The sequence below is a fragment of the Simochromis diagramma genome, unplaced genomic scaffold (assembly GCF_900408965.1).
Source record: "Simochromis diagramma unplaced genomic scaffold, fSimDia1.1 OVJJ01000296.1, whole genome shotgun sequence".
Classification (NCBI taxonomy): Eukaryota; Metazoa; Chordata; class Actinopteri; order Cichliformes; family Cichlidae; genus Simochromis; species Simochromis diagramma.
The window spans coordinates 1,575,897-1,602,326 of record NW_024387004.1 but is presented as its reverse complement, the minus strand read 5'-3'; the positions used below and the strand labels follow the sequence as shown (position 1 = coordinate 1,602,326).

General features: G+C 45.3%; 2 protein-coding genes across 5 annotated transcripts in view; one reads left to right on the top strand and one right to left on the bottom strand.

Annotated features, from left to right (window-relative positions):
* LOC120739236 (phospholipid transfer protein) overlaps positions 1-11,935 on the bottom strand; it is a 46,073-nt gene extending 34,138 nt beyond the window's left edge. Inside the window, exons 1-9 of one of the 3 annotated variants that reach the window (XM_040040935.1) lie at positions 11,811-11,935; positions 8,543-8,672; positions 5,048-5,147; positions 4,831-4,959; positions 4,536-4,691; positions 4,371-4,434; positions 3,988-4,143; positions 3,737-3,913; positions 3,552-3,611 (exon numbers count right to left, since the gene is read on the bottom strand). In XM_040040935.1, coding sequence (XP_039896869.1) covers positions 3,552-3,611; positions 3,737-3,913; positions 3,988-4,143; positions 4,371-4,434; positions 4,536-4,691; positions 4,831-4,959; positions 5,048-5,147; positions 8,543-8,660 — 960 coding nt within the window. In that variant the 5' untranslated portion in view covers positions 8,661-8,672; positions 11,811-11,935. The other 2 variants (XM_040040936.1, XM_040040937.1) reach the window with 2 other exon arrangements.
* A 3,593-nt stretch (positions 11,936-15,528) lies between these two features.
* On the top strand, positions 15,529-25,341 carry ddx27 (DEAD (Asp-Glu-Ala-Asp) box polypeptide 27). Of its 2 annotated transcripts, none has more exons than XM_040040949.1 (21): positions 15,529-16,057; positions 17,342-17,485; positions 17,604-17,663; positions 17,896-18,061; positions 18,217-18,269; positions 18,343-18,429; positions 18,512-18,617; positions 18,699-18,872; positions 18,973-19,123; positions 19,203-19,302; positions 19,377-19,518; positions 19,597-19,750; positions 20,189-20,270; positions 20,519-20,696; positions 20,791-20,897; positions 21,017-21,113; positions 24,570-24,661; positions 24,735-24,855; positions 24,935-25,028; positions 25,103-25,162; positions 25,242-25,341. In XM_040040949.1, exons 1-21 carry the CDS (start codon positions 15,974-15,976, stop codon positions 25,255-25,257), a joined length of 2,268 nt encoding a protein of 755 aa, XP_039896883.1. In that variant the 5' UTR covers positions 15,529-15,973; the 3' UTR covers positions 25,258-25,341. The 2 variants fall into 2 exon arrangements, with proteins under 2 accessions (XP_039896883.1, XP_039896882.1); XM_040040948.1 differs by having other exon boundaries at positions 15,530-16,057; positions 24,932-25,028.
* Positions 25,342-26,430: the final 1,089 nt, after the last annotated feature.

Below are 26,430 nucleotides of genomic sequence, written 5' to 3'. Positions count from 1 at the left end.
TCAACGTGTCTTTTAGACCCCATTCCTACAAAACTGCTCAAAGAAGTCCTGCCATTAATTAATGCTTCAATCTTAAATATGATCAACCTATCTCTAATAATCAGCTATGTACCACAGGCCTTCAAGCTGGCTGTAGTTAAACCTTTACTCAAAAAGCATCTCTAGACCCAGCAGTCTTAGCTAATTATAGGCCAATCTCCAACCTTCCTTTATATCAAACATCCTTGAAAGAGTAGTTGTCAAACAGCTAACAGATCATCTGCAGAGGCTCATTGAAGAGTTTCAGTCAGGTTTCAGAGCTCATCACAGCACAGAAACAGCTTTAGTGAAGGTTACAAATAATCTTCTTATGGCCTCTGACAGTGGACTCATCTCTGTGCTTGTCCTGCTAGACCTCAGTGCAGCGTTCGATACTGTCGACCATAATATCCTATTAGAGCGATTAGAACATGCTGTAGGTATTACAGGTACTGTGCTGCAGTGGTTTGTATCATATCTATCTAATAGACTCCAGTTTGTGCATGTAAATGGAGAGTCCTCTTCACACACTGAGGTTAACAACTCCAACATCATTGTCAAGTTTGCGAACGACACTACAGTGGTGGGTCTTATCACCAACGGTGATGAGACGGCTTACAGGGAGGAGGTCAGCGCCCTGACCCACTGGTGTCAAGACAACCATCTCACCCTCAACGTCGCAAAGACAAAGGAGTTGATAGTGGACTTCTGGAGGTGCAGAGAAGTACACACCCCCATCACCATCAACGGCGCTGCTGTGGAGAGAGTGAGCAGCTTCCGGTTTCTTGGTGTACATCTGGCTGAGGATCTTACGTGGTCAGGACACATAAACAAAACAGTGAAGAAGGCGCAGCAGCGCCTCTTCTTTCTCAGGAGACTGAAAAGATTAGGCATGAGCGCCCGCATCCTCAGGACCTTCTATTGCTTCCTTCTACTGGATGCATCACCACCTGGTACGGCAACAGCACCGCTTACAACCGCAAAGCTCTCCAGGGAGTAGTGCGGTGCTCTGAACGGATAATTGGAGGTGAGCTTCCCTCCCTCCAAGACATCTACAGGAAGCGGTGCCTCAGTAAAGCGGGAAGGATCATCAAGGACTCCAGTCACCCCAGCCATAAACTGTTCAGACTACTTCCATCCTTCTGACAGTCTCCACGGCCTCTGTGGTGGGTATGCAAGTGAAGAGAGAGACTACATCAAAGGACACCATCGTTTCATCTGGATCCAGGGTAAGTTTCTGGACCTTGTCGGTGAAGTCAGTGGAGTTCTTGATGTGGTGTGGGGTGTTCTCCACGAGAGGTGCAAGGATGGTAGCAAGGTGTTTTGCAATGTTATAAGTGACTGAGTTTATGCTACTGACTATGGGTCTGAGTGGGACAGCTTCCTTGTGGATTTTAGGAAGTCCGTAAATGCAGGGTATGGTATCCCCTGGGTAAAGGCGGTGATATGTAAGGCGGTCAGTGATTTTGTCCTTTTCAAGGTCCTGAATGCAAGCTATAACTTTCTTTTTGTAGCTGCTTGTGGGGTCTCGCATTAAGGCTTCGTAGGTATTGTTGTCACTGAGGAGTGTAGTGATCTTTGTGTGGTAATCTGTAGTATTTAGGACCACGGTGCATCTTCCCTTATCAGCTGGTAAAACAGTGATGTTGTGATCTTTGCTCAGGGAAGAGTACCCAGCCACTGGTACAGATATGTAGACGACACCTGGGTCAAAATCAAGACACAAGAAGTGGAATCCTTCACTGCGCACATTAACGCTGTGGATAAAACATCAAGTTCACCAGGGAAGACACAAAGGACGACTGTTTGCCTTTCCTGGACTGCGCTGTGCACATTGAAGAGAACGGCAACCTCAACATCGAAGTTTACCGGAAGCCCACACACACGGACCAGTACCTCCTCTTTGACTCCCATCACCCTCTGGAACACAAACTTGGAGTAATTAGGACCCTACACCACTGGGCAGAACATGTTCCCTCTAAGCCTGAAGGAAAAAAGAAGGAACACACACATGTAAAGGAAGCACTTAAAATGTGCAGCTATCCTAAATGGGCGTTCTTAAAGTCAGCAAAGAGGCACAGAAAAGAAGACCAGACACCAGCGAGGGAGGATAAGAAGGACAGACGCAACAACATTGTCATCCCCTATGTAGCCGGTGTATCAGAGAAACTCAGGAGAGTTTTCTCCAAGCACGACACCCCAGTGTACTTCAGACCCAGCAACACACTCAGACACAAACTGGTTCATCACAAAGACAAAACACCAAAACACAAACTTAACAATGTGGTGTTTGCTGTACAGTGCAGCGAGGAATGCCCAGACCTCTACATCGGAGAGACCAAACAGCCACTTCACAAGCGCATGGCACAACACAGAAGAGCCACCTCCACAGGACAAGACTCAGCAGTCCATCTGCATCTAAAGGTCACTCTTTCGAGGATGCCAATGTTCACATTTTGGACAGAGAGGACAGATGGTTTGAAAGAGGAGTGAAAGAAGCATCTATGTCCACTGTGAGCGACCATCTTTGAACAGAGGCGGTGGTTTACGACACCAACTCTCTGCCATCTATAATCCAGTTTTGAGTTCCCTCCCCAGACGCCTTAACGCCCACTCACATCCTGGGCCATCTGACCTCAGGAAATCACATGATAGGGTGGGGCCAGGTTTCACAATGAGCTCACCCGAAACTCTGGCTGATTGGGATCCACACCCATTTTCACACCTCGGCTCAGGCGATTAGAGGATCACCAGGGGGTCCTTTTGTCCCTCTGTGGGGGGTTACTCCCACTAGGTTTAAATCTGGGACTCCCCACCATTTGACCTTAGAACTGAAGAAGCTTTCCAGATGAGAGGTGAAACATCTTCAAGCAACTTAAAGAAGTCCAGACGCTTTTCTTTCCAAGCTCCTTTGACTACGATGACCTGGGTGACTGAGAACCTTCACAGACATGATGCATTGAGTTTTTCCTTTCCAGTCACCTTTCTCACTCACTATGTGTTAACAGACCTCTCTGCATTGAATCATATCTGTTATTAATCTCTGTCTCTCTTCCACAGCATGTCTTTATCCTGTCTTCCTTCTCTCACCCCAACCAATCACAGCAGATGGCCCCGCCCCTCCCTGAGCCTGGTTCTGCCGGAGGTTTCTTCCTGTTAAAAGGGAGTTTTTCCTTCCCACTGTTGCCAAAGTGCTTGCTCGTAGGGGGTCATGTGATTGTTGGATTTTTCTCTGTATCTACCTTACCATATGAAGCACCTTGAGGCGACTATATAAATAAAATTGAATTGAATTGCAGAATCTGTTTACCAGTTCTTTAATTGTTTGTTGTTTTAGCTGTTTGGTGGTTGTTGAAATGCTTTTGTGAGTTTTTAGCTGGGATTCTGACATTTCTGCTTTACCCAATATCTGGTGGTGCATCCCATTAAACAAACCTCTTTTTTAATGAGCCTTTACTCTTGCACTCCATCTCTGTTCTGTTTCTATTGTGTTGCTCTTGTGTTTCAGTCATGTTTCTGCTGTGTCTGCTCACCAGCATCATGATGAATCCAAAGTAGGTGGTTCTCAATAACATCTCCAGATCTTTGGGCATCTGAGCAGGTACAAGAAACAAACAGCAAACAGGAAACTAGTGACTTCTGTGATGGTTTTAGATGTTCTGGTTTTTATGGTTCTGGGTTAGGGTTAAGTCTAAATGTTTTGTTTATGCTGGTTGACCTTTTCATTGACTATGTGCATCTGAAAGACTCCGGCCGTGTAGTAGGAGAACAAGCCACTGTCGAAGAAGAACTCGGACAGTGCCAAGTATACCATCCGGTCATACTCTTTGATGACGGGTTCCACAGCATAGTTCACCAACGAGACGTTCTGGTGAGAAAGGTCGAAGAACATCCCCTATGGAAACAACAGACACAATTCATTTATGGCCTCTATAAAAACTACATCAGGTAATCTCAGGTAATCTTCACCCTGAAGTGCATGTCGAGGCTCCGGGACGTCACCACGGGATCATCAATCAGCGAATAATCGATTCCAATAAACTGATCAACTTCTGTCCTCACTGGGATCGTCTCCAACAGTGAGTTCACAAGAACCAGAGCGGCATGATCCAGAGCCGGGCAGATCTGAGCGAAAGAGATAGAGGAGACGGGTGAGAGAGAGAGAGGGAGTTATGGGACAGGTGACACAGGTGACACAAAGGAGACAGGTGAGGGAGATGACACAGGTGAGCGCAAGAGGTGAGGGAGAGAGGGATGGGTGAGGGAGGTGAGACAGACGGATGGGGAGACAGGTGAGGGAGGAGAGACAGGAGAAAGACAGACATGTCAGAGAGCGACAGGTGACCAGGTACCTTTTGGTTGAGGAGGAAGCGCATGCCTGTTGTCAGAAATCTGGCCAGGAAGCCGTAAACTCTCCTTTAAAAAAGACACAGAGCTTCCTGGTTGGCTGATACTGTCACATAAGTCACATCATGCATTTAATGTTTATTGTTTATTGAATCACTGTAATTGATTACCCCAGCGTTCCACTGAACTTTGCACTCATTTTGCTAATATTGGCATCACAAGTGATGTTATTGATCTTCAGCCGTCCCTCCTCATCTCTGATCAGGTTCAGAGCTGTGTTGATGTTCACGCCCTCAGCCGACGCGTTGATGTTTCCTGTGTCGTAACTGAGAGGCAATAACATTATCATCACCAACAGCATCATCTGCAATTAGTGTTCCTGTGAGCAGCAGCTCTAGTGGAGTGATTTGGTTCTCTATGGTGGAACTGCTTGGGTTGAACCATGTGTTCTGGAGGAGAACTCACAAGAACCAGTACAGGATCCGTCTGTTGAAAGTCAGTGAGATCGATGAGTTCTGAACGTCGAACAGCAAACCAACATCAGGGATGAACCGCAGATCAGCGTGAGTCAGATTCAGCTCTGTAATCTTCACACTAATACATAGCCGACAGAGAGGTGATGTTACTAAAACACATGTGGATGGGTCTAAATGATCACTTCAGATTTTGTGGGGTCACGTACTCAGTGATGGTGTACTGGAATCGTCCGTCTTCCCCCTTCATCTCCGGCATGCTGATGTTACTTAGCTCCTCTTCAACAAATTTTTGAGTTTCATACTTCACTGTAAACACAAAACAAACCTGATGATGACATTTCTAAAGTAGACATTTAAAGAGCTTTGGCAGAGAAAGTTCTTCAAACTTCCAAATAAATAACTAAATAGATAACTACCTCATCAGTAACTTTCTGGAGTTTAGAAGGACTTAGCAGCTGAGCTCAAAAATGTCCTGAAGGTTCCCAAACTCATTTAATCAGAAGAACTTTTCAACCTGACCAGTGATGTTTGGGAGTGGCAGAAAGAGCACTTTGACCAACATGTCCTCCATGTCATCCATCAGCTCCTTGTTTCTGTCAGTTATGGCCTCTGTGATTGCTCTCCTTTCTAAAGTTCTGCACACTGTAAACTTGATACAGTCCTGATCAAAAGATGCCTTTAAAAGGCAAAATCTGTGCAAAAATGTGGATTCATTGTCATTTTCTGTCAGGTAATCAGACTGTCATGATGTCATTCTGACTTTTGTGTCTCCCTCTCTGATGTCCATGACGTTCTGACGGCAAAGACAAAAAAGCTTTCCCTTTCTGAACGTGGTCGGGTTGTTGAACTGCATAAGCAGTCACAGCACGCCGTCACTGCTGAGGTGGGACGCCGTAAGACAGTCATTTGGAATTTCTTAAATGATCCTGAGGGTTATGGAACAAAAAAGTGAAAGACCCAAAAAAATGTCACCAGCACTGAGCCGGAGGATCCGATTGGCTGTCCATCAAGACACTTGACAATCCTCGACCCAAATTAAGGCCGTTTCTGGTGCCGACTGCAGCCCCATAACCATCAGATGGCATCTGAGACTGAAGCGCTTCAAAAACAAAAACACTTCCTCAAAGGCCTCGTCTACTTGGACATAATACGCTAGTCAACTCAGAGTTGTCACTAGCTGAATAAAACATGGTGGACTCATCGGTGTACATTACAAGATGAGATTTACCCAGGACATACGGCAGATCATTCATGAAAACAGAGAAGTGGGTCGAGGCAGCTGCCCTGGGGTAGACCACGGCTCATGACGAAGCCCTCTGAAAAATACTGTTATAATAAACCTTTTGCCTTCTTCCACACAAATAACTTTTCATCCAGCACAAAGCAGCTGCTGAAAATCCATAACATTTTAGTTTATCAATCAAAAGATCACAATTTATTAAATCAGATGCAGCACTGAAGTCCAAGAATACCACCCAGACCCCTTTCCCATCATCTAGATCTTTATACCAGTTATCTGTCATGTGAATGAAGAGCTGGTGGAGTGACCAGGTTTGTAAGCATGTTGAAACTTTGTGAGTCAATAAATAATAAATAATGCTGAATTTGTCCATAAACAACTCTCTCCATGACTTTACTTTAAACAGGGAGTAATGGGTCTGCTATTGACACCATTAAAACCAACATTCTTATTTTTTGGAATGGGAATTACACTCAACAAAAATATAAACGCAACACCTTTGTTACTGCTCCCATTCCCCGTGGGATGGACGTAGAGACCTAAAATTCATTCCAGATACACAATATAACCATCCCTCCCAAACAGTGGTCACAAATCAGTCCAAATGTGTGGTAGTGGGCACATCTGCTATATTGAGATAATCCATCCCACCTCACAGGTGTGCCACATCAGGATGCTGATCTGACATCATGAGTAGTGCACAGGTGTACCTCAGACTGCCCACAACAAAAGGCCACCCTGGAATGTGCAGTTTTGTCTCACAGCAAAATGCCACAGATGCCACAAGCCATGAGGGAGCGTGCAATTGGCATGCTGACAGCAGGAATGTCAACCAGATCTGTCGCCCGTGCATTGAATGTTCATTTCTCAACCATAACCCGTCTCCACAGGCGTTTCAGAGAATATGGCAGCACATCCAACCGGCCTCACAACCGCAGACCTCGTGTAACCACACCAGCCCAGGACCTCCACATCCAGCAGGTTCACCTCCAAGATCGTCTGAGACCAGCCACCCAGACAGCTGCTGGAACAATTGGTTTGCACAACCAAACAATTTCTGCACAAACTGTCAGAAACCGTCTCAGGGACGCTCAACTGCATGCCCTGTCGTCCTCATCGGGGTCTTGACCTGACTCCAGCTCGTCGCCGTAACAGACTTGTGTGGGCAAATGCTCACATCCGATGGCGTCTGGCACGTTGGAGAGGTGTGCGCTTCACGGATGAATCATGGTTCACATTGTTCAGGGCAGATGGCAGCTGAGAATGTCCCAGTTCTTGCATGGCCAGCATACTCACCGGACATGTCACCCATTGAGCATGTTCGGGATGTGCTTGACCGGCGTATACGACAGCGTGTACCAGTTCCCACGAATATCCAACAACCTCGCACAGCCATTGAAGTGGAGTGGACCAACATTCCACAGGCCACAATTGACAATCTGATAGACTCCATGCGACGATGTGTTGCACTGCATGAGGCAAATGGTGGTCACACCAGATACTGACCGGTTCTGGGTCCCCAGACCCCCAATAGCGCAAAAAACTGCACATTCCAGGGTGGCCTTTTGTTGTGGGCAGTCTGAGGTACACCTGTGCACTACTCATGATGTCAGATCAGCATCCTGATGTGGCACACCTGTGAGGTGGGATGGATTATCTCAATATAGCAGATGTGCCCACTACCACACATTTGGACTGATTTGTGACCACTGTTTGGGAGGGATGGTTATATTGTGTATCTGGAATGAATTTTAGGTCTCTACGTCCATCCCATGGGGAATGGGAGCAGTAACAAAGGTGTTGCGTTTATATTTTTGTTGAGTGTATTTTCAGTTCTTTTCACTGCAGTGAAAATAAGCTGCATGCAAACATCTATTAAATATGTGACTTACAGGAAGAGAGACAAACTTGGCCTTAAATGATTAGGTATTAAAATGGGTCTTAAATAATCAGGCCCCATCTTATCTCAATGACCTTGTAGTACCATATCACCCTATTAGAGCACTTCGCTCTCGCTCTGCAGGCCTACTTGTTGTTCCTAGAGTATTTAAAAGTAGAATGGGAGGCAGAGCCTTCAGTTTTCAGGCCCCTCTTCTGTGGAACCAGCTTCCAGTTTGGATTCGGGAGACAGACACTATCTCTACTTTTAAGATTAGGCTTCAAACTTTCCTTTTTGCTAAAGCATATAGTTAGGGCTGGACCAGGTGACCCTGAATCCTCCCTTAGTTATGCTGCAATAGGTGTAGGCTGCCGGGGATTCCCATGATGCACTGGGTGTTTCTTCTTCACTCACTATGTGTTAATAGACCTCTCTGCATTGAATTATTAGTCATTATTTATCTCTGGCTCTGCTGGAGGTTTCCTCTTGTTAAAAGGGAGTTTTTCTTTCCCACTGTCGCCAAGTGCTTGCTCAAAGGCGGTCATATGATTGTTTTAGGATTATAATGACTCATATACTCACACATGTCCAGTCCTCTGTCAGTGATACGTATTTTACAGCCTGCAGGTTCAGCAGAGGCCATGACAGACAAAGACCAGAGGAAGAGGAAGTGCACGAAATAGGAAGTCATCCTGAACATGAATATGCCAACCTGAAACAAAGAAGAGTTCACATAAAATAATCCCACCTTTGCATTTCCATCTGTAAGGACAATAATACAGGTTTTGTAAGATGTCCTGAACATGCCATTTTTAATGTTAAATCCTTGAAATAGAGCTGAAAGAAAATGTTTGGACCTACAGTGGAGGGAAACCTAAAATAAGAACTGTGCACTGAAAAGTGCTTCTAAGGTTCTGATTCTGGTTCTTGGTTGGACTGTTTGGTAATTGCGTTTAGATGTGCACAGATGTTGTTTTCATTGTTAAATGTGGTTTTCTGGCCTTTTTAAAGAGTCACAGTCATGCTTTATAACAACATTTGTAGGATCATCTATTTCTGGTCCATCGTTTCTCCACAGTCTACCATCGAGTCAGGGTTGAGTCATCAGGAAAAGGAGGCAGGAGGTCATTTATGAGGTTTTGGGGATTTTTTAATAGACTGTTTAGAGGAGGTGTTTGTACCCTGAGCTGTGACTTACAGGCATCCTCACTTTATTTTTTTCTCACTCAGTTTTTTTCTCAAGCCAACTGCTCAAAGATAGCACAAAGTGTTTTATGAACCGTTTAAAACCTGAAACAAGAAGCTGCGTTGGGGGTCAAAGATGATGATGGCCACATAGATCTGTGGAGTGAACACATTTCTCCATACAAACACAGTTCAACTTGAACTGCAGTAACCTCTGTTCCTCTGTTGCAACAACAACCCTCCCCCTGCTCCGAGTGCCTCTCAGCAGCTCCTGGCCTGATTTCTCTGCTTTTCTGACAGGAACGGAAATTGTTGACTTTCTGATTAGAAATGTCCACTTTGTGGTTCCTTCTTTTACTTTATTTTAGATTTAAACTGTTTTTAGACTGCAGTCAAGCAGTCAAAGGTCTTCAGCATGAAAGAACACTTCTTGGTTTCTCTTTAAGCTGAAACGTTCGCTCTAATCACATTAAAATGTCCGCCTATAAAACCAAAGTCACAGCTCCACAGCTGTTAGAAATAAACACCTCTAAATCTAAAACACTGAACCATCCTGAGCTCTCTCTACTCACATTAATGAACTTTTTTGAGTTCTGGTCTGATGTTGGTCTGTCTCCAGATTCCTTGTACAAAGAGTTGCCATAAATTGCAAAATTCTGACGTTCTTATCATGGGTCTATTTCCTTCTTTAAAATGTGGACTAAATCCTCTCAAAGATGTAAACAGAGCAACTTGGACCTTAAAAGCGCTCCTGACATGAGAAATTGTAGGAGCACTTTAAGAGGACAAAGAGTTTCCTCAGCAGCGATCGGTGGAAACAAAGTGTTGTGCTACAGGAAAACCTGGATGGCAAATAGAGCTCCCAAAATCCCATCAGTTTGTTTTGTCAGGCTTTAGAGGATCCAACCCTCTCTGAAATGTGACATGCAGAGCCAATAAAAACAAACTGAATGGACAAAGTGTTGATATTAAAGGTAGATGGACTCATCAGCTCACTGGCTAACACACAAGAAAACCTTCAACCTTAAAAGCAGCTGCTTGTCTCCTACAGTCCATACCAGCTGGTGGAAGCAGGTGGAGATGACTCACTGACTTCATGCACTCAAACATGTGATCGTGGGCTTACAGTCAATTCATATATATAAACATGAGTATATAAAATGTTTGATGGTACAAACAGCCCCAACAGTTACAGCACTTTCAGAAAGACATCTACTGTATTCAAACGTATTCCCCACTGCTGTATGATCCACTATTGTAAATGTAAATGTTGTTAAGAAGATGGGTTTTTTTGTCCTCTTTCTTTCTCCCTTTCCTATCTCTCACTCATGTCTGTCCCATCTGTAACAACTGAAAATAAAATAAATAATAAAAACAAAGGTCGATCAAATGGACCAATACGGCAATGCCACGATGATCCATTTGGCAAAATAAATCCATTGGGTCTCCTTGTTGGTCTTCAGACAACAATTCTGACGGCTAACCAAATGGGACAGGCAAAAAGAAAAAAAAAAAAGGAAAAAAAAGATGGTTTGAGGTAGGTTATTTGGAATTATCTTCTACCTCACAAAGTGTCAGTGCCTAAAACCCAAATTCTCTTTAATGGCCACCAGGGGGCGATGCCTGTGGCTTCCAAGACCCTTCCAGTCCTAAAGAAAGTCCACAGATGCTCTGACATGTGTAAACACTTTGCTGATGAGTTCGTAGTGCATCTTGACAGATTTTAAAAGATTAGATGTCATGATGAGCCTTGAACAGAGAACAAGACCTGAAAGACCACACACACATTACTCATCAGGCTTGAAGCTTCCAGCAAACTTCCAAAAAGCAGAGCATCCTCACAAATATTGACACAAGCTCAGTCTGTAATCAGTGTGTTTAATAACAGCTCAGTGCCAAGAGCCAATCAGCATCCAGCTGCTGCTGCACCCACATCTAAACATCTGGCTCACCACTAACTGCTAAGGGCTAACCTTTAATTACACTCCTTCAGAGTCCTCATTCATTCAGCTACTGAAGCTCAAACACAGACTCCACACCCAAACGCTGACCTCCAACCTCTGACCTCCCTGTCTCAGAGGCAAACAAAGCAGCAAATTTTCCCCAACAAACAATGAAAGAGTTAAATCAGTGACCTCATAACATTTTAATTCAGCCTAATAAGTCCAGCAGTTTCAGTTTAACCCTGTCCTGTCCTGCAGTCTCTCAGTGACGCTGTGGCGACGGGCGAGCTTCCTCCTGCTCTACGAGTCAGAAGCTTTTTAAGGATCTCACATCTCAATAAAATCTCTCCACCAGACACACGGTCCGTCTTGAAACGTTTTCCTCAGTGAGCTGAAAGCCTGGATGAGGATTATACTGGAGCAGGAGGTTATGTGGTGGTGGTGGGGGGGGTACAGTTTAAACCTCCTCTTCCTCAGACCTGCATCTACTGAGCTGCAAATTCAAACTAACAATCACAATAAAATAAAAAAACCTCAGATGGGGCTCACCTGTCCATGATGTCACGCTCTCTGTTTGTTTACCTGCCTGTCTGGTGTCAGCTGACCTCTGTCTGTCTGTCTCTTCTCTGAGTTGAACTCTTCCTTTTGTGTCTCCCTCTCTGATGTCAGCTGTTTTTCCTGCCTCTGAACTCTGCTCTGAATGTCTGAGTGATGAAACTCACAGATCAGCAGCTGGAGGATGAAGAGGAGGAGGAGGAGATCACGTCGTAGTTTCTGGTTTTCTGTCCCTGTTCACTCTGAGCACCGATCTCTCTGTGGAGACTTTTATCCCGAGGGAGTCACAGACTCCTCCCCCTACCCCTCATGCTTCCCCTTCCTCCCCCTCCCCCTCCTCTGTGTTTCTCTTCATGTTTTAGCTATACATTTTCTCTTTTTCTTTTGGAGAGATCTTGAGTGAGCTGAGGGTTTTTTACTGTGTAAGGGTTCAAACCAACAACAAAACAAAAATACTGTCATGCACTCATCATTGGTGGTTATATCTAACAGAAACTGACTTTAAAAAAATCAGAATGTGCCTCACAGTAAAAACAATAATATTGGCATAAAATAATCAGGTGTTTAAAAACCAGGACATTTATTATTAATGTTCTTTTTACATAATATTTTAAATAAATTTAGTTCCTTATTCAGATTTCAAGGATTATTTTGAACATACAAAGCTACTTGAGTCCTCCTGGTCTCAAACTGGGAGCTTTCCTGTGTGAGGCATAGCCACACCATAAAATAACTAAATAAAAAAAGTAATAATAATTTTAATCCATATTAAAAACAGTACTGTTCTGGTAGTTTGAGCAAAAGAAAAAAATAAAATAACAAAATAATATTAATTTCCCATCACATCAATCTACAGATTATAAAACTGTAAATAATAAATGATCAAAGTATTACAATGCAGTAAATTAAATACTTTTGTTGTACCTTTAACTTAACATTCAATTCAAATTAATTTTACTTACATAGCACTAAATAAATGCTGCAGATGCTTCTATTTCATTTGTATTATAAAGAACCCCAGAGAAGCCCCAACAATCAGACAACTTCCTTTAAGAAAGTTTGGAGACGGGAGTGTGATGGATGGGAGTCCAGCCTGGAAGTAATAAATGCATGAACTAGTTTTTCAGCATCACTCTGAGACAGGATATTTCTAACTTTAGAGATGTTGCACAAATGGAAGAAAGCAGTCTTACATATTTGTTTAATATGTGCGTTGAAGGACATGTCCTGGTCAAAAATGACTCCAAGGTTCCTCACAGCGTTACTGGAGGCCAAGGTAAGGCCAAGCGGCCAAGCGGCCAAGGTCATCTCACTCGCTGTGACAGTTTGTTTATAATGGAGCACTGTAACGAAAAATAATTTCCCCTAGGGATCAATAAAGTATTCTGATTCTGATTTGTCCCACAGTGGGGACATTTTGAGTGTTACTGCAGCAAAGATTATAATATTAAGAATACTTGTTAGATTTGAATGGTTATGATTTTATGGGATTAATATAGAAATATAGGAGGCCAAGCTGAAAATGTTTTAATCTTCACTGAGCGCAAAGCAGGATGGTCACGATTAGAAATGCACACATTAAAGGGACAGTCCAGGGTCAAAGAGGCCAGAGGGAGAGGCTGAGATGGTTTGGACATGTACAGAGGATGTTCACTTATCCTTAGCAGGGTCATGGAAGAGGGGCTGGAGCCTATCCCAGCTACCATAGGGTGATGTACACTAATGACAGGTTGCCAGGAAACAAGCTTTTATTAAAGGGAATGTCTTTCTTCAGCTTTCAATAATAAACTTCTTAACCAGATTAAACTTGATTTTAATCTCGTTGGTTGAATTTTAGACTTTTTAACTGACAGATCTCAGTGTGTGAGAGTAAACCTTTCCAAACAGCTGAATTCTTCTACTGGCTCACCACAGGGTTTTTGTCTCTCCCCTTTACTATATATTTTGTACACTAACGACTGTCCCAGTAACAGGCGTTTCTTTAAATATGCAGATGACACAGTTATTGTAAACCTCCTTCATGGTGGAGAGGATTCCCGTGGGCCTGTTGTGGATGAGTTCTCTTCTTAGTGTGATCAGTCCTTCTTAAAGATCAACACCTTGAAAACTAAGGACATGGTGACTTCAGGAAGACATCCTCCCATCCTGCACTAACAGTGGTAAATGGTGCAGCCATTGAACTGGTGGACAGTTGTAAATATTTGGGGGTTGTTCTTGATAAGGCTCTGTCCTTTCAGTCACATCTTGATGCTACAGTGAAAAAAGGTCCAACAACGACTGTACTTTGTGTCATGATCGGGAGTCTGCGACTGTTTATGTTATTATTATTCTGTGGTTTTGGTTATTTTGGGGTTCTTGTACATTCCCTGTTCACGTTTCATGTTCCTATGTTCTGTGTTCCCCAGTCTGTGTGAAGTCTGTGTGTTGTGTCATTGCGTGCATGTGTTTCATGTTTTATTGTGAAGGTCTGCGTCTTATGTGAGTGTTTTCAGATTGCCTCCCTTGTCTCGTCACGTTAATCACTCCCAGCTGTGTTCCCCACCTGTGTGTAATCTCCCTGTGTTCTCTGAGTGTATTTTAGTCGTGTCTTCTGTCTTAGTAGTTGCTGGTTTGTCTGCGTTATTACCCTCTGTTATTCCATGTTTGTTCCGCCGTCCTCCTGGTGAGTCTCCCTGCAAGGTACCCTCGTTCGTGTTCTGGCTTTGTGTTAAGCTTTAGTTTTCCCAGTTTAGAGTATTTTCTGTTGTGTTCCTCGCCCCCCCTTCCTGTTGTGCTGTATTTCACCTTTTGTTAATAAAGCTCACTCACTACTTAGCAGTCCGCATCGTGGGTCCTTATCTCCATTCCACACGTCTGCTACGCCAGGCGTGACACTTTGTAAGGAAACTGGGAGGTTTTAACGTTTCATCTGAAATGATGACCCTTTTTATAAACGTTTTGTTGAATCTGTTTAAATGTTTTGTATCATTGGTATGGTACTGTGTCTTTGACCAATAAGACCAGACTTGCTAACCTGGTTAAAGTGGCTGGTCAGATTTCAGGGAGGTCTCAGGTCCAGCTTGTGGACTTTTATAACAGACAGGTGCTGAGGAAGGCGACCTCGGTCATGTTATGTTCAGACTGTCCTCCCTTTAATGATCTTCAGCTGCTTCCCTCAGGTCGTTGGTATAAAGTGCCTGCAGTGAAGACCAAGAGACATAGTGTCCTTTGTACCTGCTGCTATTATCATGGCTAACAACACTAAACCATGAGTGTTGTTGCCATTGCACTTTGTTGATGATAACATTTGGGCCGTCCTCTCTGGGGGGGGGGGGTTTCCTGTGAGTTGTGCTTGTTTACTTTTATCTGTGTGTGGACAAACTGCAAATCAATTTCCCACTGGGGACAAAGTTACCATTTACCACTGACCAATCTGTTGGGTTGCCAACACATAGGCAGACAACCATTCACATTCACACCTATGGGCAATTTAGAGTCACCAGTTAACCTAACCCCACTAACTACACGTGTTTGGACTGCAGGCGGAAGCTGGAGTACTCGCAGAGAACCCATGCATCATCAAAACAGTCAGGCTTTCCTAATGTGACTGAGATTTTCAGCTTCAATGAGATGAAGTGTAATATTTAATGGAGGATAACCTGCGACATATAAAGCAAAATCAGAGAAAATTCTGGATTAATGTGAGCACACTGAAGGATTAACAAAGGCCAAAGAATAAAATTATAAAGAGAACCATGGAGTTCAATAATATCTACATTCTTTATAGCCACTCTCCCTACTTTGCACATGTTCAAATCAGCTAAGCCTCTCTGACTCTGAGCTGTCTCTCTGATGGACTCATTTCTAATCCTGTCCAACCCCTCTCAGTTCCAGTGAACATCTGGATCATCTTCAGCTCTGCCACCACCATCTCCAAACCATCCATCACAGAATCCAAGACAGTCAGGTGTTAATGATGTTAAACTGCTCAGCGGCAGATTTAAATAATCCAAGACATTCCATTCATTTGAGTGCAGGGGTACAATAATCCAGTGTGATGGTTGGAGGCTCATTTGGAAAATGGCTTTAACACCCTTATTTACGTATTGTTTGAATGGGACGCTGTGACGTGTGCTTTCTGAAGCACCGTCAGATGTATTACGCTGGCTGTAGTTTTACGCTCGAGCTGACGGGGGCAGCAGTGCGCCTCAGAAGTGCCGGAAAGCCTGGCTAAGGAAGAAGTCGTCAACCGGAAACAAACGATTGCGTTTCCTGTTTTCATCAACACACACGTGTGTGACTGTGTGGACAACGTCTTCAGAACCCGTTCAGACCCGGACATCGGACCACCATGTTGGAGCAGCTCGGTCTGATCGGGACGATCCGGGACGAGGATCCGATTCCCGACGAGGCGGAGACCGAATCCGAGCAAGAGGTGAGTCGGATCCGGGACCAGAGCCCATCCGCTGGTATTGGTGTGAGTAATTTTCGGTGAGGTTCAGCGGCTCGCTGTCATTTCCTGCGGACTGTCCCGGAGAACAAACATTATCTGACACTGTGAAATCAATGGAATTAGTTACCGTTCACCGTAATATCGGCCCGTGGGACCTGGTGTTGGACCGGTACCACAGAGCATCGCACAGCTCCGGTGCTCAGCGTAAACTGAGGAGAGCTGAGTGCAGTAATGGCCACTAATGCAGCATCACCTCTCCCGGTCAGTCATAAACACATAAGTAATGAAGCCAACTATGAATCCAAAACCAAACGGAGGTTAAAGGTCAGAGGTGAGCGGGGTCTCTGTGCTGCGGGCCGGACGGGGGCTTCTCCCTTTTCTTTGATGTTTGGTGGTTTCAGCTGCGGGCAGTGTTGGGGAGTAACGGATACATGCACCGCCGTTACGTATTTAAAATACAAAATATGAGTAACTGTATTCCGTTACAGTTACCGTTTAAAAAGGTGGTATTCAGAATACAGTTACTTTGTTGAAATAAATGGATTACAGGCGGTCTTTTCCTGTTTCATGTTCGGCTGTGCTCTCTCTATTTTTGGTTTCCACGCCGGTGGAAACCCAAACAAAACACTAAGAGGCTCTGATGTCTGTGTCTCTGTCTCGCGGCCCATGTCACCTCTACTTGCAGCCGCATAATGACGTGAAGAAATATTTTTAAAAATAATTTAATATGAAGGCAACAGGCAGAGAGTTACAGGCATCGCCCTAAAGCATGCAGCCTGATGGGCAGTGTAGTCCGTGCTGCAGGGAGAATGGACCCGTGATGTGTCTGTGAGCAAGGAGGGAGAAAAAGGGAAAGTACAGCTGTCACGGAGCAGAAACGGGAGCTGGAAGCATGTAAATATAATAATAACCACTGCAGCCAAGAAGAGAGGCTGACCAGCCCAGCTGTAAGTAAGCTGTTAAGACTCGACTGTACGCTGTTCGTGTTTTGACCTCTGGGCAAGCATAAGATCTGACTGCTCAGCAGGAGGTCTGGATCTTAAAGGCTGTGTCTGCAGTATCAGTTGCTGTGGGGATATAAAGAAGCGTGTTGTGAACTCCTCTCATAATGCTGAAATTACAGAATTAAACCTGAAGTTACCTAATGTTGCATCTGTATGCAGTTTCTATGGAAATGCCACCGTCTGCGAGGTTTATTGCTAAAGGGTTACTGGGAGGGGTCACTCACCTGTCGGCTGTCTCACCTGTGCTGTGTCTGTGTTCCAGGAGGAGCCGATCGTGCTGAAGAAGAAGAAGAAGAGTCGCGGGTCGAGAGATTTTAACTGTGACTTTGAGTTTGGAGAGAGAGACGGGCCGAGCCACGACGATGACTGGGCGATGGCCGATGTCATGAAGCAGCTCAAGAAGAAGGTAGAGAACAACCTGCTGCGGAGCAGCACAGTTACTTCATCACACACATGGAACAACGGGAAGAGCATGACGCTCTCCACCTGTGTGTTTGTTCTCACGTTCTGCGTTCTGTCTGCAGAGAACCTTGACAACTCTGGACCAGAAAATAGAGAAAATCCGCCGAAAGAGGAAAGCTGAGGTGAGTGTGAGGCTAACGAGCCTGAAGGTTGGAGCAGATTCTCTTTAGAACATGAAACCTTGTTTCATGTGGAATATGACAGCATGAAGTCACATGACAGAAATACCCACAGTGCTTTGCAGTAGTAAATCTTGCACAGGTTAAGCAGAAAAGGACAGGTGAGTTGACTGGCCCCTTGTATCAGTCTGTTTTCTGTGCGTCAGGTGTTGTTGTTTTTTTTTTTGACCTTCAGGAGAAATCATCTCAGAGTGACGCTGCTGAAGCTTCATCAGAGAACCACCAGGAGGAGGAGGATGTGAAACCTCCAGCTGGAGAGACAGATGCTAGTGATGAGGACGAAGATAAGGACGAAGATGAGGAGTTTGGCTCGAGCGACGAGGAAATTTTGACCAAATCAGGTAAGAAACTTATTTTTAAATCCAGCAGGAAGAATTCTTTCAGACGTTATTGTTTGTGACTAAAGTTTGAGCCTGAGACCGATGAGTGGCGCTCTGATACAGTTGTTAATACTGTCAGCGGAAGTTTGTTTTTTTTACTTCCCGTTTCCTGTCAGACACGCTCAGAGACAAGGAACGACGGGGGAAGAAGAGGAAGGTGGCAGAGGAGGTGAGGAAGACAGCCGAGTAAATTCACATGTTCATGTCGCGGGTTACATGTTAACAGCCATCTTTGTGTCCAGGCAGCAGAGTCGTTCTATGAAGACGCGTCGCAGTACGATGACCAACTGACTTTCGATGACATGAATCTGTCCAGGCCGATTTTGAAGGTAAGACCAGCACGTCTGCTCAGACCTGGACTCCTGCTGCTGTGTGACTCGTTGTTGTCTGAGTAAACTCGTGTTCCTGCAGGCCATCACTGCTCTGGGCTTTAAGCAGCCCACTCCGATCCAGAAGGCCTGCGTCCCTGTCGGTCTGCTGGGCAAAGACCTCTGTGCCTGTGCTGCTACTGGGACAGGTAACACTGGGTCCCATTTATCATACTGGGTCCAGTTGATCTCAGTTTAATTGGACACGTGAATTCCTCCTTTCTGTGCAGGGAAGACGGCAGCCTTCATGTTGCCTGTGCTAGAGCGATTGGTTTACAAGCCCAGGACATCCCAGGTGACCCGCGTCTTGGTTCTGGTTCCCACCAGAGAGCTGGGGATCCAGGTTCACTCTGTTGCCCGTCAACTCGCCCAGTTCACGTCTATCACCACCTGCCTGGCTGTTGGTGCGTCTATTTGTCGTGGTTCAATCAGTGTTCGATCTGACTCTGGACCCGGTCCGATTCAGACTTGGTCTGGGCCTCATCTGTGTTGATTTGTCTTCAGGTGGGTTGGACTTGAAGTCTCAGGAGGCAGCTTTGCGGGCTGGCCCGGACATCCTAATAGCAACACCTGGTCGGCTGATCGATCACCTTCACAACACGCCGAGCTTTGAGCTGACGCACATCGAGATCCTGATCCTGGACGAGGCCGACAGGTAAAGAGCGACGGGGGAATCCGTCACACCAGAAACCAGAATCTGCCGAGACACTTACGGTTGTGTGTGGTTCCCTCAGGATGCTCGATGAGTACTTCGAGGAGCAGATGAAAGAGATCATCAGGTTGTGTTCCTACAACAGACAGACCATGCTGTTCTCTGCGACCATGACAGAGGAGGTATGCATGCTTAACCATGTGTGCTGCTGTATCATTTGACCACCGAGTGACTGTCCTGTGACACGTGTTTTCAGGTGAAAGACTTGGCAGCGGTGTCATTGAAGCAGCCAGTCAGGATCTTTGTTAACAGCAACACTGACGTGGCGCCGTTCCTGCGGCAGGAGTTTGTCCGAATCCGACCTCACAGAGAAGGAGACCGCGAGGCCGTGGTAGCTGGTAGGTACTCGTAATACTGCAGTAACATAGAGGTACTAGTGACAGTTCTACAGTTGTACCTGTGTTTGTTTTTGTCAGCTCTGCTGACTCGGACGTTCCAGGATCACGTCATGTTGTTCACTCAGACGAGGAAACAGGCCCACAGACTGCATATCTTGTTGGGACTAATGGGATTGAAGGTTGGAGAACTGCATGGAGAACTGAGTCAGAACCAACGACTGGAGAACCTCAGGTGCACGCACAACTGGGATTAGAGAATAAGTTACCCTCCATATTAGAATGGCCCCAGCACTTGATATTTTTAAAGAACACACTTTTTCTCCAAAGTGTTTTAGGAGTAGTACCAGACTCAGCCTGTAGTCAGTTTTTGGTTGCTTCTTTATTTTGTTAATTTTATTTATCGTCTATTTTATTCGTGTTTTACTACTAATTTTATTTATTTTTTACCTTGGGCGCGTTACCTCTTATTTATGTGTTTATATGTGTAAAAACCACAACCAATACAGCCTTCGTTCTCACAATATCACACAATTGACTTTCCCTAACCTTTGGTCAGCCGTGTTGACTTTAAAGTGCTCTATAAAAAAAGAAGCTGAGGTACGCTCAGAACTACAAGTTGGAGAAACTCGGGTTTAGAATAAGGAACTTTGCTCTTGTTGTTGTTTTGCAGGCGTTTCAAAGATGAACAGATTGATATCTTGGTGGCGACAGATGTGGCAGCCAGAGGTTTGGACATCGATGGAGTCAAAACAGTGAGTGTTCTGCAGGAGAACCGTAAGGTTATGGCAGGGTTACTATGGTGACGTTCCTACAACCACTGAAAGATGAATAAAGACAGAATTCAATGTTTAATGAAATATGGTCATAAAAGAAGTCACATGACTTTGTTCTTCAAACACGATTCAAAGTGGATTATAGTCTGTTACCATGGTAACCAGAGTAAACAGAAGCGTTAAGGCTGCTTTTTAAAACGTGTTTCGCTCGCTCACCTGCCCCTCAGGTGATAAACTTCACCATGCCTGGCACGGTCAAGCATTACGTGCACCGCGTGGGGCGGACTGCGAGAGCGGGCCGATCGGGGCGTTCGGTGTCTCTCGTCGGAGAGTCCGAGAGGAAGATGCTGAAAGAGGTCGTGAAGTCAGCCAGGAGCACCGTGAAGGCTCGCGTTCTGCCGCCAGGTAAACAGTCCCAAACTGTGAGCAGGTGGCCCAGGTGAGGAGTGTCCTCCAGGTGAGAGAACCCGTCACTGAAATGTGTATTTGTGTCATTCAGAAGTCATCCTGAAGTTTAGAGACCTGATCGCCAAACTGGAGAAAGACGTGGAAGCTGTGATGAAGCTGGAGAGAGAGGAACGAGAGCTGGCCGCGTCTGAGGCCAAGGTACACCTGGATACCTGCATAACTGTCACTAAAATACCTGTTTTTAATTTAAAAGCAAAAGAGCTGAACAGCAACAAACAGCATTTTTATTTAAACCATGTGTGTTTGCCTGTGTGTAGCTGAGTGTGGCTCAGAGGCGTCTCACTGACTCCGCCTCCTCTGATCAGTCACAGCGGGTTTGGTTTCAGACCCAACAGGAAAGGAAACAGAGCCGCAGTAAGTACTGATTCACACTCTGTAGTATGTCGTAATCCTTCGCTCAAGTTGACGGCTGACCAGCAAGTACTGTGTAGTAGTGCTGTCGCAGTACTCGGGTTTTAAACTCGATCCTGTTATCAAAGGAGAGTGAAGTGCTCTAATGGGCGATCGTGGCTCAAGAGTTGTGTGTTCGTCTTGTAACCGGAAGGTTGCCGGTTCGAGCCCCGGCTCGGACAGTCTCAGTCGTTGTGTCCTTGGGCGAGACACTTCACCTACTGGTGTTGGCCAGAGGGCCCGATGGCGCGATATGGCAGCCTCGCCTCTGTCAGTCGCCCCAGGGCAGCTGTGGCTACAACTGTAGCTGCCTCCACCAGTGTGTGGATGAATAGTGGACTACAAGGTCATTAAGATAAGATGGGGCCTGATTATTTAAGACCTTGTATGTGAGGAGCAGGATTTTGAATTCTGGATTTAACAGGAAGCCAAAACAGGAGAAATCTGCTCTCTCTTTCTAGTCCCTGTCAGGACTCTTGCTGCAGCATTTTGGATTAGCTGAAGGCTTTTCAGGGAGTTTTTAGGACTTCCTGATAATAATGAATTACAGTCGTCCAGCCTGGAAGTAATAAATGCACGAACTAGTTTTTCAGCGTCACTCTGAGACAGGATGTTTCTAACTTTAGAGATGTTGCACAAATGGAAGAAAGCAGTCTTACATATTTGTTTAATATGTGCGTTGAAGGACATGTCCTGGTCAAAAATGACTCCAAGGTTCCTCACAGTGTTACTGGAGGCCAAGGTAATGCCATCCAGAGTAAGAATCTGCTTAGATACCATATTTCTAAGCTTTTCAGGGCCGAGTACAATAACCTCAGTTTGATCTGAATTAAGAAGCAGTGCAGTACCTGTAATACCTACAGCATGCTCTAATCGCTCTAATAGGATATTATGGTCGACAGTATCGAACGCTGCACTGAGGTCTAGCAGGACAAGCACAGAGATGAGTCCACTGTCAGAGGCCATAAGAAGATCATTTGTAACCTTCACTAAAGCTGTTTCTGTGCTGTGATGAGCTCTGAAACCTGACTGAAACTCTTCAAATAAACCATTCCTCTGCAGATGATCTGTTAGCTGTTTGACAACTACTCTTTCAAGGATGTTTGATATGAAAGGAAGGTTGGAGATTGGCCTATAATTAGCTAAGACTGCTGGGTCTAGAGATGCTTTTTGAGTAAAGGTTTAACTACAGCCAGCTTGAAGGCCTGTGGTACATAGCTGATTATTAAAGATAGGTTGATCATATTTAAGAAGCTTTTATGACTGGACTCTCACACAAATGCAAAACAGAAGATGAAGCAGAGCATTCTCATCCCCAACGCGTAATACCGGCGATTTGTCCTAAAGCATCTCATAGTAACGCTTCCGCGTCCTGATATGTTCCGGATTTTCCATTGAATCCAACAGAATCCCACTCACAGCAGTAACACACACTCCAGCCGTGTATTCCAGCCCTAACCTTAACCGTATGAAACCTTTACATGTATGGATTCATTCCAAATGGCTCTCATGGAGCCAAACACGTAACACACTGACGTCACATAGCATCGGTGTGTTACGAGCTGGGATGAGAACGTGTTGATCTCGCCTTTGGCTTCACCTGCATTACGACGGTGCCAAGGTAGGCCTCCCCAGCAGGATTAGTTTGCGTCGGGAGCACGCGCTGGGCGCTCCAAATCACGGACAAACAGTGTCCCACCCCACAGTTGTTTATGTTCTTAAGACAACAGAAATTGTCAGCCAGCATTTTTTCCACGACTGCTGAGGACAGTCTGCTGGGCGAGAGCTAACAGTAGCTACAGTACTCCTCCAGAGCTATACTGAAACTAGCACCACTAACAACGGGCTGGGAGGTCAGTTTATGATCATTGATCTGCAAACTGTCGTGATCATTGATCAACACCTGCTGATCAATAATAATAATAATAATAATGGATTGGATTTATATAGCGCTTTTTCTAGGCACCCAAAGCGCTTTACAATACCACTATTCATTCACTCTCACATTCACTCACTGGTGGAGGCAGCTACAGTTGCAGCCACAGCTGCCCTGGGGCAGACTGACAGAAGCGAGCAGTGGCGGCTGGCCCATAGGGGGCGCTCGGGCTCCGCCCCCCCAAATGTGGAGGAGTAAAAATATATATTTTTAAAAAATTCATCAATGATAGTTTTACTATGTGTGTGCCCATATACAGCCAGGCGTATTTTAACATTTTCACCAGCTGACTCATTAAAGTTCAACCAACAAACGGTGTTTTTCTTCTTCTGGGGCGCTCGTCAAAGCGCCCTTGATATGCAGCGAAATAGCCTATCATTAAATGGTTGCCAGGGGAAAATAATAAATATTTGACCTATCAGCGTCGCTGAATTAAATGGTTTGGGGGCGCTTAAAATTGCGCCCCTGCAGAAAACGCGCGAAGATTTGCTGTTCTAGAATTTTACCTCAGTCAGTAGCCTAAGTGAGCTATAAGGTCAGAGAGAGACGATGGCAGCGGTATTGTTAACGGTTGAGGCACAGCCTCCCCCAAATTCGGTTAGATCGCTTCTAACCTACCCTTTTGCCAGAAGGACAATGGCAGAAAAACTGCAAGTTAAAGAGTTGGGACCTGACAAGCCCGAAATTCAACTAACCCAGGCAACGAAGGAGAAGTCAAAAGCATACAACAGGACTTTTTGTCGGAGTTGGTTCCAGCGCAAGTCGTGGCTGACAGGCTGTGCATATTGATTTATATGATGCAGCCGGCTTTATATTGTTGCTTGATTACACCACACAACATTGGATTGATGTAGCCTAAGTAATGAGTAAGTGGACACATTCATTTTTGCTTAAAGGCTACTGGATGCTAATTTCTTTCGCTTTCTACCTGTAACTTATGTAGCTAGAGGAAAGCTTTCTGTTGTGTGTTGCCATCTAGTGGGCATGAGGTATCACTGTATGAGTTAATCACCTAGCAACAAATTAAAATTGTGTTGTTTGATGTACTCATTAAATGGGTCATTTTAGTCGATATCATAAAAATTGCCCCCCCTGAGATTTTTTTCAGGAGCCGCCACTGGAAGCGAGGCTGCCATATCGCGCCATCGGCCCCTCTGGCCAACACCAGTAGGCAAGTAGGGTAAAGTGTCTTGCCCAAGGACACAACGACCAGGACAGAGAGCCCAGGGATCGAACCGGCGACCTTCCGGTTACAGATGCGATTCCCAACCCCCTGAGCCACGGTCACCCCACGACCATTGGTCATTGATCAATGTCCATGAGTACCACTCACAGAGTGGGGAATGGCTGCAATCACAGCATTGTAAGATGCTGACAGATGGACCCTTAGGCCCAATGGGCAATTATAGTTCATATAGTTAATATATCAGAGTATTGATTAGTACAGTGGAGTACCATTTGTGTAACGGTAGTACTTTGTTCAGTGTCAAAGGCTCTGCAGGAGTTTGATCTTGCCGTTAGAGGGAAGAAGAAGAGAGAGAAGTTCCTGAAGGACGGCAGGAAAAAGGAGCTGACGGTAAAAAACGATCCAGCATTAATCAGTACTCTCCTCCGATCAATCACCTGCTTACCTGTTACCTGTCTGTCAGTCTGAGGAGCGTGCTCAGTTCGAGATTTTGAAGGCCCAGATGTTTGCTGAGCGAGCAGCCAAAAGAGAGCGTCGACCAAAGAGGGCGAGGGCGATGCCAGAGGATGAAGCGCCAACTAAAGGTATGATGCTGTAAACACGCTAACAAACACACTAACCCTGATAATGTCCTCGCTCTCACCAATCCTCTGTGTGCAGCAGCCAATCAGAAAGCAGGAAAAGGAGGCAAGAAGTCGGTGTTTGACAAAGAGCTGACAAACACCAGCAATAAGGCCCTGAAGCAGTACCGAGCAGGGTACGTACAGGTAGCCAGCTGTCTCACTGTCTGTCCATCTGTTCCGTCTGTCTCACTGTCTCTCTCCCTTACAGACCGTCCTTTGCAGACAGGAAGCGTCTGGGTGTGGACAGGAAGCGACCTGGCAGTTCCAGGTAAGTTTCACCTGTTCTCTCTGGTGTCACACTGACCTGAATGAGGTAAAGATGGCTGACACTCTGCTCTATCTGCCAGGTTCAGGAGGAAGTGACAGAGCACGTGGGAAACGCCTTGTTTTTTTTCTATTTGTTTATTACAGTAGTTTTAAATAAAGTTTCAATGTGTATTAAACCCATTGTCAACGGGGTTTTTTGTTGTTGTTTTTTTTTATCTTTGGGTCATTCAGACGGGCACAAAACGAACCAAACTAAAGGTCACATGACAAAACGTGAAAAATGAAATGTAAACTGGAAGCTGAGAAAGAACGGGGCGAGGTGCGGGCAGATCAGCTGACCTCAGCACACCAATGGAAGTCTGTTGTATGGCAGGTTTTCATTGGCTGAATACTGAGCAATGACAGCAGGTGGCTGTGGTTCAGAAGTTAAAGCGGGTCAGCTGCCACTTCAAAGACTGCCTGCTCTGGTCCACAGGTGTCCACAGACCAGATATTGAACCACAGACCACTTCTAAAAAGGCAGGGGAACAGAAGCAGTTTGGATGCAGAGGACCAGAGGAGAGCGCTGACAGTTATCAGCTGAATTTTTTTTAACCACCGTTGGTTTAAAATGGAACATTAAAACACTCGACTGCTAACTAGCTGCTCCTTACAGTCGGTTTCGTTCTGCGTCCGAGCTCGTGTGCGCGGCGCTCCTGAAGTGATCTGTGCGTTTGAGCAGATATGATGTCCGGCCTCAGTTTGTGTGAAAGTCACAGAGAAGACTGGAGACGCTCCAGTCTCGTGGAAGCGTTCAGTGTGGACACGCCTCCGTGCGGCCGTCTGCAGAAACAATATGAAGTGTGAGTTCAACAAGTCGGTGCCTGAGACTGCTTCAAACACATCTCCGTGCAGACACGGCCAGCGTTTACCGGACAAAGTTTTTGCAGTTTAACCTCACTGCTCACCACCACAACAGACTTTATAGGTGTAACTGAAGAAGTGCGGACTTGAAGCTTGAGACGTTTCAGATTGTACGCACAATCCTCCATTATTAGAGACTCTAACGCAGCTGGACAGGGGTCCGTTCCCTCATTATTTCATGGTAATACTTAACAGCAGTGGGAAACTACGCTATCATTTATTCCTCATCACAGAGGAACCATTTCGAAACTCTATGATACTATCCTGTCTTTTAGTAACCACTCTAATGTTAAGCTTAAGTGTCCATGGGAAGGGGAACTAGGAATTCGAATACATGAGGAGTCTTGGGAACAGGCTATCGCGAGG